We start from the raw sequence: 12,773 nt of genomic DNA, 5'->3' as shown, positions 1-12,773 counted from the left end.
TAAAAAAAACCGCATCAAAATCCGTTGTGTAATTTTAAAGATCTTAGCATACACACGGACAGACAGCGGTAGGCGACTTTGTTTTATACTATGTTAAATGATTAAAATTGTGAATGTTTAAATTTGTGGCGAAAAAAGCAGAAATTACATTAATAATAGTAATTAATTTCTCATTTCTCTAATTCATAATAATTATTATTATTATTAATAAGTAGATAATTATTATTTAATTGTAAGATTGGAAGATTTTCATCAAAATATTGTGATGGTAGATATATGTGTTTTAACATACTATTAAAACAGACACCATATTGACTATCACAGTTCATATGCTGAGTTCTAATAATAATATTTAAATAATTTAACATAATAATCAGCATTTTTTTATTGTTGAAGACATAAAGTCGTGTTTACACGTTCATAGGTATTTCTTTATTATGAGAGTTTTGAGAGTTCTAGGTACTTTAAGTTTTGTCGTGTATAAGTAATTTGGCTACAGATATGTTAGGAATATATCAAATTGGTAATTCGGGCGCGGTCCGAGAGTTTGAGGGGGGTCATAACCCAAATTGAAAACCATCTGAACATATACATATATATATATAAATATTTTTAATAAATGAATTTATATATATTTTATCTTTAACTTATATATCAAATGTCTAAAAAACTATCAAATGCCCAGTTAGACATTACACTCCCCCCTAAAGTGTTCAGCGCGATCGCGCCTCAGGAGTCAGACTAAGTATGATTAGTGTCTATACCGAATAGCTTTTATAATAATTACGTATTATAGTGTAATTAATAGTTTAAATATATTAGTAACTTAATTATAACGCTAATCTTAAATCTACTAGACCGATTTAGATAACCCATTTAATGAGAAGTTTTTAGTTTAATTATAATATAAAAATATAAATAATTTTTTTTAGTCAACAATGTCATGCAAAAACTTATTACAATGAATTAAAAACTAATTTAAGCAATTACATTAAATTTATCATGAGTCAAGCATAAGATTACGAAGTACTATTAAGATTAAAAATCGTCAGGTGAAAAAGGAACAACGACTTAAGAATCAGCGCTTAAATCTATTGTGCCAAATCTCTTAACATGACAGATTCTCAATTGTTAATTGAGTAATATACAAGCTGTTACATGTGCAACGCCTGCTTCGCTGTACAAAAGGGGGGGGGGGGGTGTTCGGTCGATACAAACGAATTCCAACAACAGTCTTTAACCTACCTCTGAAAGATTCCGATTTGTGATAGTCTCATAGTCCGTTCAACGTTTTCACGTGGTTGACACACAAAGAAAAAAAGCAAGGATAATACAACAACGAAACAACAGTGATACTAATCTGGTTATATCCGGTTTGAATCTATACGAATATTATAAATATCTGTCTGTTTGTCAGATCTATTGGAACCGAATTGAATGATGAATGAATTCTCTTGGTGGTAGTGTCTGGGTAGGTTGTACCCACTCAGCAGATATTCTACTACCAAACAGCACTCAGAGTTGTGTTTCAGTTAGAAGTGTGAGTGAGCCAGTGTAACTACAGGCGCAAGGGACATTACTTAGTTCCCAAGGTTGGTGGCGCGTTGGTGATGTAAGGAATAGTAAATATTTCTTACAGCGCCATTGTCTTTGGGCGGTGTTGACCAATTCCCATCAGGTGGTCCATTTGCTCGTCCGCCTACCTATACCATAAAAAATATATATAATGAAATTTGATACGAAGCAAGCTTGAACTCCTAGGAAGGACATAGGTTACATTTTCTACGCCAAATACCTGATAACCAGTAAAACGAGCGATAACTAGAGGGCAATTTTTATAATTCGTTTTTTTTGTTTTTATTCGAATAAATTGTCGATAATCGTGTACACTCAGCCTTATCTGATGTCTTAATGTTTTTTTATTTAAATCAGTTTTTATATTATGCATAATATTTTAAAGGACAGAAATATTTGTAAATATTAAAATAAAGACAAATATTATTTCAACAAATATTTGTATTATACGATTTTGACTCTTTAAACAGTGGCAATACCAGTTTTTAATGAAGATGCGATTGTGTTTTTCGTTGATTAGTTTGTCTGGGAGCTTCTTAACAATTTAATAATTTTAATACTTTTACATAATTTAATTTAAATCTTTGATAATTCGTTTAGCTTTTTGTTATTGAATATAGTTACATATTTATTTCGTATTTATATAATTTAAACAAAATTGATAAATGTATTTATGTATTAAATCTTTCGAGTTTCATGAAGAGAAACGGAAGTCCGTAACAGGAAGCCGGGAAAGCGCGTGTTATTTGAATTGACCAATGAGCGTGCACGGTAGAGTTGGCCGTCAGTTGGCGCCAACCTAACTTCCGAGATATAACATTTATGTTGCTTATTACTAATGTCATATGCGATTACTGTATGTTTTGTTTTTTCCATCCTATATGATGATACTGCGAAGAGCCATATTGATCTATATTAAATTCACAATAAATTTTTATAAATATAAATATTGGACAACATCACATATATTACTCTAATCCCAATTTAAGTAGCTAAAGCACTTGTGTTATGGAAATCAGAAGTAACGACGGTACCACATACACCCAGACCCAAGACAATATAGAAAAGTAATGAACTTTTTCTACATCGACTCGGCCGGGAATCGAACCCGGGACCTCGGAGTGGCGTACCCATGAAAACCGGTGTACACACTACTCGACCACGGAGGTCGTCGTTTAAGGTACTCAATTGGATAAGGATTAATCGTATATTGCTTAAAATCGCGTCGAAAACAAGCCATTATTTCTCGTAAGAAGTAAAGGATAAAAAATGGTTGTTGTGGGCTATCCCTAAGAGATAGACATATAACATCGCGTATTTTATTTACCTTTTTAAAGTGTACAAAACTCTTGTACATTAATTTGATTCAGTGTTTCTCTTCTATATTATTCAGGTATTATACAAATAAATTATAAACCTACCTCTTGAGTCACTCTATCTACTAAAAAAAACCGCATCGAAATCCGTTGCGTAGTTTTAAAGATCTAAGCATACACAGGGACAGACAGACAGCGGGAAGCGATTCTGTAGGACATTATTTTGATCTATCTCGTAGGTTCAGTCAGCGTTTGCAATTTAAGCGCAAAGAATGTGTTTATTTACGACATCACTTTAGAAACCTCTCAAATCATCAGTGTTTCTCTACTATATTGTCCATGTATTATACATATAAACCTTCCTCTTGAATCAATCTATCTATTAAAAAAAACCGCATCTGAATTTGTTGTGTAATTTTAAAGATCTAAGCATACTTAGGGAAAGAGCGGTAAGCCAGTTTGTTTTATACTATGTAATGATGATGATATGCTTATCCTCGCAGAGCCGATTTTACTGAGCTTTTATATAATAAAATGAGAAACGGCATGTCTGAGCATGTCATTTACCGCCAGATGGCCCTTTGTCCCGTTCGGATAATCTTACGTAAATAAAATAAAAACTAATTAACAAAATGCGTCTTCAACCGTAAGATCTTAGTAATACCCCTCGTGGAGTAAGTATACTCTATTCCAACCATAAGAGGAGAAAAGCCAAACAAACAACATTTGACAACAAATTGACGCGACATCATTGGTCGAGAGCTTGATTCATCTATGATATTCAGTATGGATGTCGACGAAACTGTTATCGGAATTTTGGAAGTAAAATTGAGGTGTAAATAAGTAGTTAAGTGTAATAGTGTTGTATTATAAACAAAGGTATATTAATCATAAACTCTTAGTAGTGCACAATACAGCTGAGTTATTAGCAAATCGCATGAAATACCTAAATCTAAGTTTTGTTTATCTTTTTTCCTACTTCCATTGGAAAAGGATATTCATTGGATGTCACTGTTCCAAGTAGAACAGAGCTTGACAAATTATTGAACGCGAGTGGTCTTGTGAAGGTTTTTAAGGTTTGAATAATGTTGCAATTTCGAAACGGTAATCACCGATTTTACAACGAAGTTAAGCACGCGTTTCTTGTAAATATTTGCTGTGTTGGTTGCGTTTTTTGATACCTTATATGGAGGATTGCTCAATAAAGGCACGCCTTCGTGTTAATGTAACACGATTATGTTCTGATGGGTTTTGGTATTTGACATATTGACATTAGTTAAATGGGGTATGGGCTAAGAGAGGTGTGAAGGTCAGTTACGATTTATGTTTGTTTTTTTTTATTTAATCGGCACAAGTTATCAAACAGCTATAGTGTAACATAAAGCCAGTACTGTCTACCTGTCCCGGCTTCACACGGGTACCATAAGGGTACGATATAAGTTTTAGATTGAAGAACAACAAAAAGTTTTTTTTTTTTTTACGGATAGTTTAAATTTTTCTCTACATCATCATCTATAATATGCATGTATTATACATATAAACCTTCCTCTTGAATCACTCTGCTTCCGCATTAAAATTCGTTGAGTAGATTAAGAGATCGATGCGTACAGACGGCGACTTTGTTATAATAGAATAACAGGGTCGCCGTCTGTACGAGAACATAAATAAAATAGTAAAAATATCAACAATATAGCTATATATTACTAGTTGTCGCCCGCGGTTTCGCTAGCGTTTTAGGGGTTGGTTGTCATGTGTTAGGCAAAAAAGTAGCCTATGTCCTTCCTTGGAGTTGAAGTTTGCTTCATACCAAATTTCATCAAATTCGGTTAATTGGTTTGAAAGTGAAAGAGCGACAGACCGACAGACAGATAGGATAAAAATAAAAAATAAATTATATAAGAAAAAAATAGGAAATAAACGTTCGATACGCGCAGTCTTTCTTTATCCCAAGTGCCCGAGTGTAAGCAGTGCCTTGGCGATCTTCCCTTTCCCTAAAAAATAATAATGTCCCTTACATTATTAATTTTTAGGAATATTAGAATTATTAATCTTCTGGAATATTTACAGGATCCAAGACTGGACTGTTATAGTTGAGGCGTCGCCTAACGCACGACACCTGGTTTATTTACACCCCTGTAATTTGAATTACAACAGGCTAGGAAACATTCGTATATACAAGTATGTTGTCCTCAAGTATTCAGTATTCAGCAATCCTTGGTGGTAGGGCTTTGTGCAAGCCCGTCTGGGTAGGTACCACCCACTCCTCAGATATTCTACTGCCAAATAACAGTACACTGTATTGTTGTGTTCCGGTTAGAAGGGTGAGTGAGCCAGTGTAATCACAGGTACAAGGGACATAACATCTTAGTTCCCAAGGTTGGTGGCGCATAGGTGATGTAAGGAATGGTTAATATTTCTTACAGCGCCTTTGTCTATGGGCGGTGGTGACCACTTACCATCAGGTGGCCCATATGCACGACCGCCAACCAATGCCATAAAAAAAAAAAAATATTGTCGATCCAATAGGCGAATACAAGTATTAGTAATTCCTTAAAAATAGGTACCTTATGAATATTAATAACTGGTTTATTTAGTAAACAGGTATTGCTGACACCAGAAAATAATATAATAATTTTTATAAGAACACGCTGTTCCCACGTGAAAATATGGTACCTAATTAGTAAAAATAGTAAATTTGTCTATGTCTAAATCTTATTGAATTTAAATACTTCTAGTAGTTTCTGTATTTAACAGGTAATGCCGGGCGAGGTGGTCCGCGGATGCGTTATCTCAAAACGATTCTACAGGCTCTCTGATCCGTATCGACGGCCATCGCAGTAATTTTATTGAGTAGGAATTCCACAAACAGCTCCAAATGAGGCCCTGTTGCCATTCTGAAGTCTCCAGTGCGTAAAAAAAAGCGGATCTTTGTCCGAGAACTCAGTAATAGTATTTGAAGTTCCAAGTCAAAATATACTTTATCCAAATAGGCTTCTACAAGCACTTTTGAATCGTCATTTTACAAACGATATTAAGTGGAGCTACCTCCATGGTCGAGTAGTGTGTACACCGGTTTCATGGGTACGCCACTCCGAGGTCCCGGGTTCGATTCCCGGCCGAGTCGATGTAGAAAAAGTTCATTAGTTTTCTATGTTGTCTTGGGTCTGGGTGTTTGTGGTACCGTCGTTACTTCTGATTTCCATAACACAAGTGCTTTAGCTACTTACATTGGGATCAGAGTGTGTGATGTATGTGATGTTGTCCAATATTTATATTTATAAAAAATTATTGTGAATTTAATATAGATCAATATGGCTCTTCGCAGTATCATCATATAGGATGGAAAAAACAAAACATACAGTAATCGCATATGACATTAGTAAAGCAACGTAAATGTTATATCTCGGAAGTCAGGTTGGCAAAAAAAAAAATTCGGAATGTAGATTCCACCGAGAAGAACCGGCAAGAAAGTCAGTAGTTGTTCTTTTTCAACATTAAATATACAAAGTTATGTTAGTTAGCTAATTCTATATGTATATAATATATCCTGTTTGGAAGTCAAAAAGTTAGTCGAGACATTAACTCGTTAGTGATAACAATAACACACGAAAAATAATTTCATTCGACTCAGGTTTCTCCAAACGAGCCCCGTCTCGGCTTCTTTGCTTTGTCATAATGTACGATATCATTCTTTCCAGATGTCAGTCATAACGTTATCGGCTTGTCAGAGTAACGACGCCATCCTAAGGAATGACTTCGAGGGACCTCACGAAGACGGCTCGTATAAATGGGCGATACAAACAGGTACGTAACTTTGGCGTATGTCCATTGTCAAGTTTATAAAAGTGGGAATTTTCTATGGGATCATCTTAATGTCTTCGGTTAGGTTTTTTAAGTTATATGTTGGCTGCAAATGGGCTTGATGGTGAAAATCACAAACACATATAGACATTTGTATCTAAGCTGTTATGTACCTTGCGCCTAAGTAACACTGGTTCAACCTTCAAACCGGAACACAACAATACTAAGTACTGCTGTTTGACGGTAGGATATCTGATGAGTCGATGGTACCTCCCAGACGGGCTGGCAAAGCCCTACCATTCTAATAAATGAGGAGACTTAGTTTTGAAATGGCTGAGAACTAATATCTTACTCCAAATCCCAACTCACAAAAGCAGTATAAGCCCGTCGGGAACTCCTTGAAATTGGGAGCCCTGGACAGTTGCCCCTTGGGCTCTTATGATAGAGACGGTAAAGCTTGTAATGTACATTCATTATAACTTTTGATTTGAACCATCTATTGGCGCGTTCGGAGGTAACTCTCTACTGTCTGTAAGCAGTGCGCTTAAACTTTTTTATATATACCATGAGATGGGGTTGATCTGCGTGGATGTCCTCACCATAAGACATTATGTGTGGGCAAAATGTGGTTACGGGTAAATAATAACAGTTCCGTAATCCCTCAAACGATTTACTTTCAAACACTACTAAACATAATAATAACGACGTAAGACAGTTCCTAGATGTGTCGTCTGTACGGCGGCTAGCACTGAAGTGTCGTGTCGCCGACTCGCACCGACCCATCTAGACTACGTCGAAGTGTTATGTAATGCTGACAACGCTTGCGGCTCGTCAAATCAACTCCCGTATTGTTGACATCTCTGACATCTATATGTCGGAGATGTCATTATTATAATTACGTATTATTGGGAATTTGACAAATTACTATAAAAAACGGTGGAGAAGAGAATCTACTTTCCGAACCGGTGGTAGCTTTATATTTAATTCATTATAACACGACGATTAAAAAGTGCTTTTATGATTCTACTTGAATATAATATTTTGATTTTGATTGATAAAAAATAGTTACATCGTCTATGTCTAAAATTCATTGTCTTTGATTAGAACTAAACAAGAGCAAGAAGTCATAAGTGATAATTATACAAGTTTATTAATTATACTGCTCAAATACTCTAAATTCAGTTATTTGACTTCATTATTTGGCTTTCAGAAGGTGGAATATTTCACGAACAGCGAGGATCGTTTAAAGGCAGCCCAGAACCCAGTCTCCTGGTGGAAGGACAGTACCAGTATACCGCACCAGATGGACAGGTATAAAGAAATAGGCTAAGACGTAACAGTGACTTCATTCTTCTTAGGACTAGCGACCCGCCCCGGCTTCGCACGGGTGCAATGCTGAAAGTAAATGTACTACTACATTATTTCTCGTAAAAATTAATAATGAATAAAAAATGGTTATTGTGGGTTATCCGTAAGAGATAGACATATACCATCGCGGACTTTTTTGAAGACCATTTAAGGTGTACAATACTCTAGTAAATTATTTTGATTGTCAGTGTTTCTCTCCTATATTATGGATATATATTAAAAAAAACGCATCAAAAACCGTTGCGTAGTTCTAAATACCTAAGCGTATGGACGACGGCGACTTGGTTATACTTTGTAGAGATAGACGAGCTTAGTTACCAAAAAATATTGATAATAATGTAAATAAATCATATTATTTGCTGGGTGGTAGAGCTTTGTTCAAGCTCGTCTGGGTAGGTACCTCATTCATTACATATTCTACCATCAAATAGCAAAAGCAAAGCAGCCTCCATCGAGAAGAAACGGCAAAACATCGCATGGTTGCTTTTATTTTTTTTTTTTTTTGTTCATCGACATTGTTTAACTTTATAAACGTCAAAATTTCAAATTATTAATTAATTCTGCTGCATCTTCTTTTGCAGGTCATCAACCTTCTCTACACCGCTGACGAGAACGGCTTCCATCCAACGGGAAATCATTTACCAACCCCTCCGCCCATCCCCCCTCAGATACAACGCGCCTTGGATTATATAGCTTCATTACCACCGAGAGACTACTAATAATTATAAGTATAAATTTAAATGTTGTATTATTTTTCTATAAGATAATCACCTAGTATCAATTTATCTTCTGTCTATATTCTATTCCAACCATAACAGGAAAAAAACCAATTAAACAACATTTGACAGCAAATTGACGCGATATCATCGAGAGCTTGATTAATCTATGATATTCTCTGTGGATTTGCGAAAAAATTGCGTTTTGAACGTCGACGAAGTTGATATCGGTACTTTGGAAGTAAAATTAAAGTGGAAATACAATAAATAAAAATGGTTAAGTGCAATAGTGTTGTATTATAAATGAAGATATATTAATCACAAACTCTTAGTAGTGCACGATATAGCTGAGTTATTAGCAAATCGCATGAAAAACGTAAATCTAAGGTTTGTTTCTAATCTTTATTCCTACTTCCATTGGACTAGACGATATATTAAAAATTTCGTGCAGGCTTACGATATATCGAAACCAAACCACAATTATCTACATTAAAAAATAATGATTATTAGTCGACGTCATATATCCGCAAAAATCCAATAAAAATAAATTAAATTCAACGACATGACAGTTTAACGGGCGGCCATGTTTGACGTTTACGGGTGCGTTCAGAGAGCTGCGAAAAGAATGATTATTGTTAGTTTTCACCACATAAATAGAAAAAATAGATGTTTGACGATCACGACGTTATTTAATTATCCTCTCATCAATGTTGGTGGCACATGAATATTTGAGTAATGACTATTATTTCTTACAGTACCAGTGTTTATAGGCAGTGGTGATCACTTACCATCATGTGGCCCAAAGCCGGCAGCCATAAAAAGGAATCATTTCCAAGACACACGTAACAAATTAATGTAACATAAGTATATATGTATATATATACAAGTTCATTGGTATTTCGACGTATTCCCATAATAGGAGACGATAGAGGTGACTATTTGTGATAATTTTAACCCCAATACGCATAATGCAAAAGTGACCCATATAAACAGTAGATCAGAAGAAAAAATGAGATTTAAATTGTTACTTTTTTTAAATAAATATTTAAAGTTTCATTTTTGAATTATTTTGCAAAAAACTTAAAAAACGTGCTACTCAAAAATGGTTCAATGGGGGTTCAAATTATAGCAAATAATCAATTCCTATCACTTCCTAACGGCAGTACGTCGAATTATTTGTTTATATAAGAATTGTTCATATACTATTAAAGGTTAAATAAAACAACAAGGAACAGTATAATGTATATATTTAATAAAAATACAAAAATTTGATCGTTACAAATCTTATCTATGAAAAAAAACCTTAAGTTTTTAATAGAAAATTACGTCTTTAATTAAATTCTTAACAAAAATATACTGGGCTTATTTATAAATATAATTTATTTAATTTATTAAACGGTGCTCTTAATTCTTGTTAATTAATCTTTATAAGTAAGCCCGTGTATTGGCAACAATATATCTAAACTAAACATTGGTACATTCAGTCTGGGTATTTATTTCGTATATGGCAATAAACATTACTTTGACCAGAGACAAATTAAAAGAAAAAAAAACACTCAACTTGTACAAAAAAGTTGTAATATTTAAGCTGAATTAAAGTCATAATCAATAAAATTAACGAAAATCATTAATTAAGTATAACAAAATTATTCATTTCCATATTTAAAAAAATATATATCTTATTTGAACACACATATTTGGTAATGTTTTTTTTCTTTTACATTAATTGCACAAAATTAAAAAACAAAAAAATCTATTCCCAACACATTCCTACCATAGTGTAAATAAAATTACAAAAAAAAAAACAAATTCAGTACATTTCAGATATCCATTATTTAAGTGCTAATAAAATAACCGTCAATATTATAATAATCCATAATACTAGTAATTATTATTGTTATAAACATAAATAGAGGGAGAATAAACAGTAAGTATGATAATATTATAAAGGGGGAATACATATATATATATATATATATATTTAATTCAATATAATATACTTGGAACAAACAGGAGTACTTAAACGGAACTTGTGTAACACTTAACCTTCAAACCGGAACACAACAATACCGATTACTATTATTTGGCTATAGAATATCCAATGAGGGCTTGCAAGAAGCCCTACCACCAGAAGTAGTAAACCACGGCACTAGATAACATTTAAATTCCCAAGAATCTGCTGCATTGGTGAAATAAGAAATGGTTAATACTTCTGACGATGACTTACCAGGTGGCCCCTTAGATCGACCGCCTAGTTATGTACTAATGAAAAACGAAAATTAAGATTCAATTACATCCACACATACTAACAGGTGAAGTTTAAATTTAACAATTTCATTTGAGTATAAATTCATAATTGAGTAATTTAATTATATATATATATTATAAACATATATATATCGTTATTATACTTATTTATATATATAGTTAATTTAGCATACAAATATATATTATTTATATCACATATAAAACCCGTTTAATATAATAATATCACTTTCGTATCAATTTAAATACATGAAGGCATGTCGTTGTTTTTAAGCAACATGGCGGTTGGCTTGGGATACATATTCCGGACTAGCGTGTTGATTCACAGGTTGATAATGATTTATTTTTAAATTAAAGAATTGAGAGAATTCATTGTGATTTTGGAGGAGTGTTTTTATTTAAGAATAAAACAGCTTTAAAATAAATTTATTTCGAAACTATTTAAAAATTCATAATCTGTGGTATTCTTGAAAAATGGCGCTTTAAAAATCTTTGGAATTTTACAAGATACATACATTTTTATAACAATCAAGAACTCTTAGTGTATATATAGCAGAGATATTAGCAAATCGCATGGAATATGTAAGTAAAAAGTTTTTTTTTATCTGTATTCCCTCTGTCATTGGAACAAAATAGAACACTTAAGAACTCCATTCAAATTCCCGCCAAATCTTTTAATGACATTTGACGTAACGTTTGGACATGAAGAAATATTACGAAAAATATTATGTATATTATTAAATTTAAGTATCATATATTAAAAATATAATTAAAATAATATAATTTAAAAGCGCAAACAATTAAACGAACTAAATAACGAACGAGAAATTATTAAACGGGTCTTTCCTTGAAACTATACAGTGCTGCCCTCTATTATAAAACTATATAATAATAGCCAGTACTAATTGTACTTATAATAAGATATTTTTTTAATTACTTGATAGCGTTGACTATATAAACAGCGCCATCTAGTGACAGGAATCAGAATCACGGTTTGTCAGTTTTTTATTCGAAATTGACGACGTTAATGCTCGTGATTGGTTGTTTCAAATAACAATTTTTGACAATTTTAAAAATAAAATTTACGTTAACGCGATCGTTTAGTTGAACGAGTAATTTTGTAAAACTCGCACTAGGCATACTGGACTTCAAAATAAATATTCGGTAAACATCGGCTAACATCGTATTTACGAACACGACCGACCCCAACAAGACGGTATATAATATGGAGTTGTTCTAACCAAATTAACATAACTTTCTTTGAAAATCTACACAGGATGAGGTGTAATAACTGCTCTGTATGATTCCATAAAACCGAAATCCTTGTCGTAAATGAATTATTTATTTTCTGTCCTGCTCGCTTGCTACTATTGCAGTTCTTTCAGTTTATTAAATTCGTGTGTTTGTATTTAAAGAGTAATCTCTGGAACTAATCCGATTCTATTTTTTCTTTCACGGAGCGTTATAGGGTTTACATTGTAATTATATTTATATACGTGCGAAGCTGGAGTCGATGGTTTGTGATTGAGTTAAAATAGCAAGGATTTTTAGTAACGAATTACTTTTATAAATCGATTTTATAAAGTACAATGTTGTTTTCGATGTTTACCACTCTGAAGTACTTCAACTATCTGCAGTTATTTTTTTTTTTTGTTTTTGGCTTTTATTTGTGCCAAGAGGGCACAGATTATTTCGCCAATGTCACGTACGATATCTGCAGTTCTGTCGCTGA

General features: G+C 33.2%; 2 protein-coding genes across 2 annotated transcripts in view; both read left to right on the top strand.

Annotated features, from left to right (window-relative positions):
• Positions 1 to 6,614, top strand: part of LOC125074598 (charged multivesicular body protein 7) — a 47,181-nt gene extending 40,567 nt beyond the window's left edge. Inside the window, exon 12 of the mRNA XM_047685953.1 lies at positions 6,590 to 6,614. The gene's annotated coding sequence lies outside the window, so the exon portion shown is untranslated. The remainder of the gene's footprint in view (positions 1 to 6,589) is intronic.
• On the top strand, positions 6,590 to 8,779 carry LOC125074509 (endocuticle structural glycoprotein ABD-4-like). Its single transcript, XM_047685840.1, has 3 exons — positions 6,590 to 6,695; positions 7,903 to 8,003; positions 8,642 to 8,779. The coding sequence occupies exons 1-3, from the start codon at positions 6,590 to 6,592 to the stop codon at positions 8,777 to 8,779; spliced, it is 345 nt and encodes a 114-aa protein (XP_047541796.1).
• Positions 8,780 to 12,773: the final 3,994 nt, after the last annotated feature.

The sequence above is a fragment of the Vanessa atalanta genome, chromosome 28, assembly GCF_905147765.1.
Source record: "Vanessa atalanta chromosome 28, ilVanAtal1.2, whole genome shotgun sequence".
Lineage (NCBI taxonomy): Eukaryota > Metazoa > Arthropoda > Insecta > Lepidoptera > Nymphalidae > Vanessa > Vanessa atalanta.
Note: the sequence above shows the minus strand (reverse complement) of the source record. Positions and strands in the feature narration are given on the sequence as shown.

What these genes read in the sequence shown, in the direction of transcription:
- LOC125074509 (XM_047685840.1), top strand. Translation starts at nt 6,590, where the DNA reads ATGTCAGTCATAACGTTATCGGCTTGTCAGAGTAACGACGCCATCCTA. An exon ending in TAAATGGGCGATACAAACAG is followed by an intron (nt 6,696 to 7,902) that starts GTACGTAACTTT and finishes TTTGGCTTTCAG; the next exon opens with AAGGTGGAATATTTCACGAA. An exon ending in ATACCGCACCAGATGGACAG is followed by an intron (nt 8,004 to 8,641) that starts GTATAAAGAAAT and finishes CTTCTTTTGCAG; the next exon opens with GTCATCAACCTTCTCTACAC.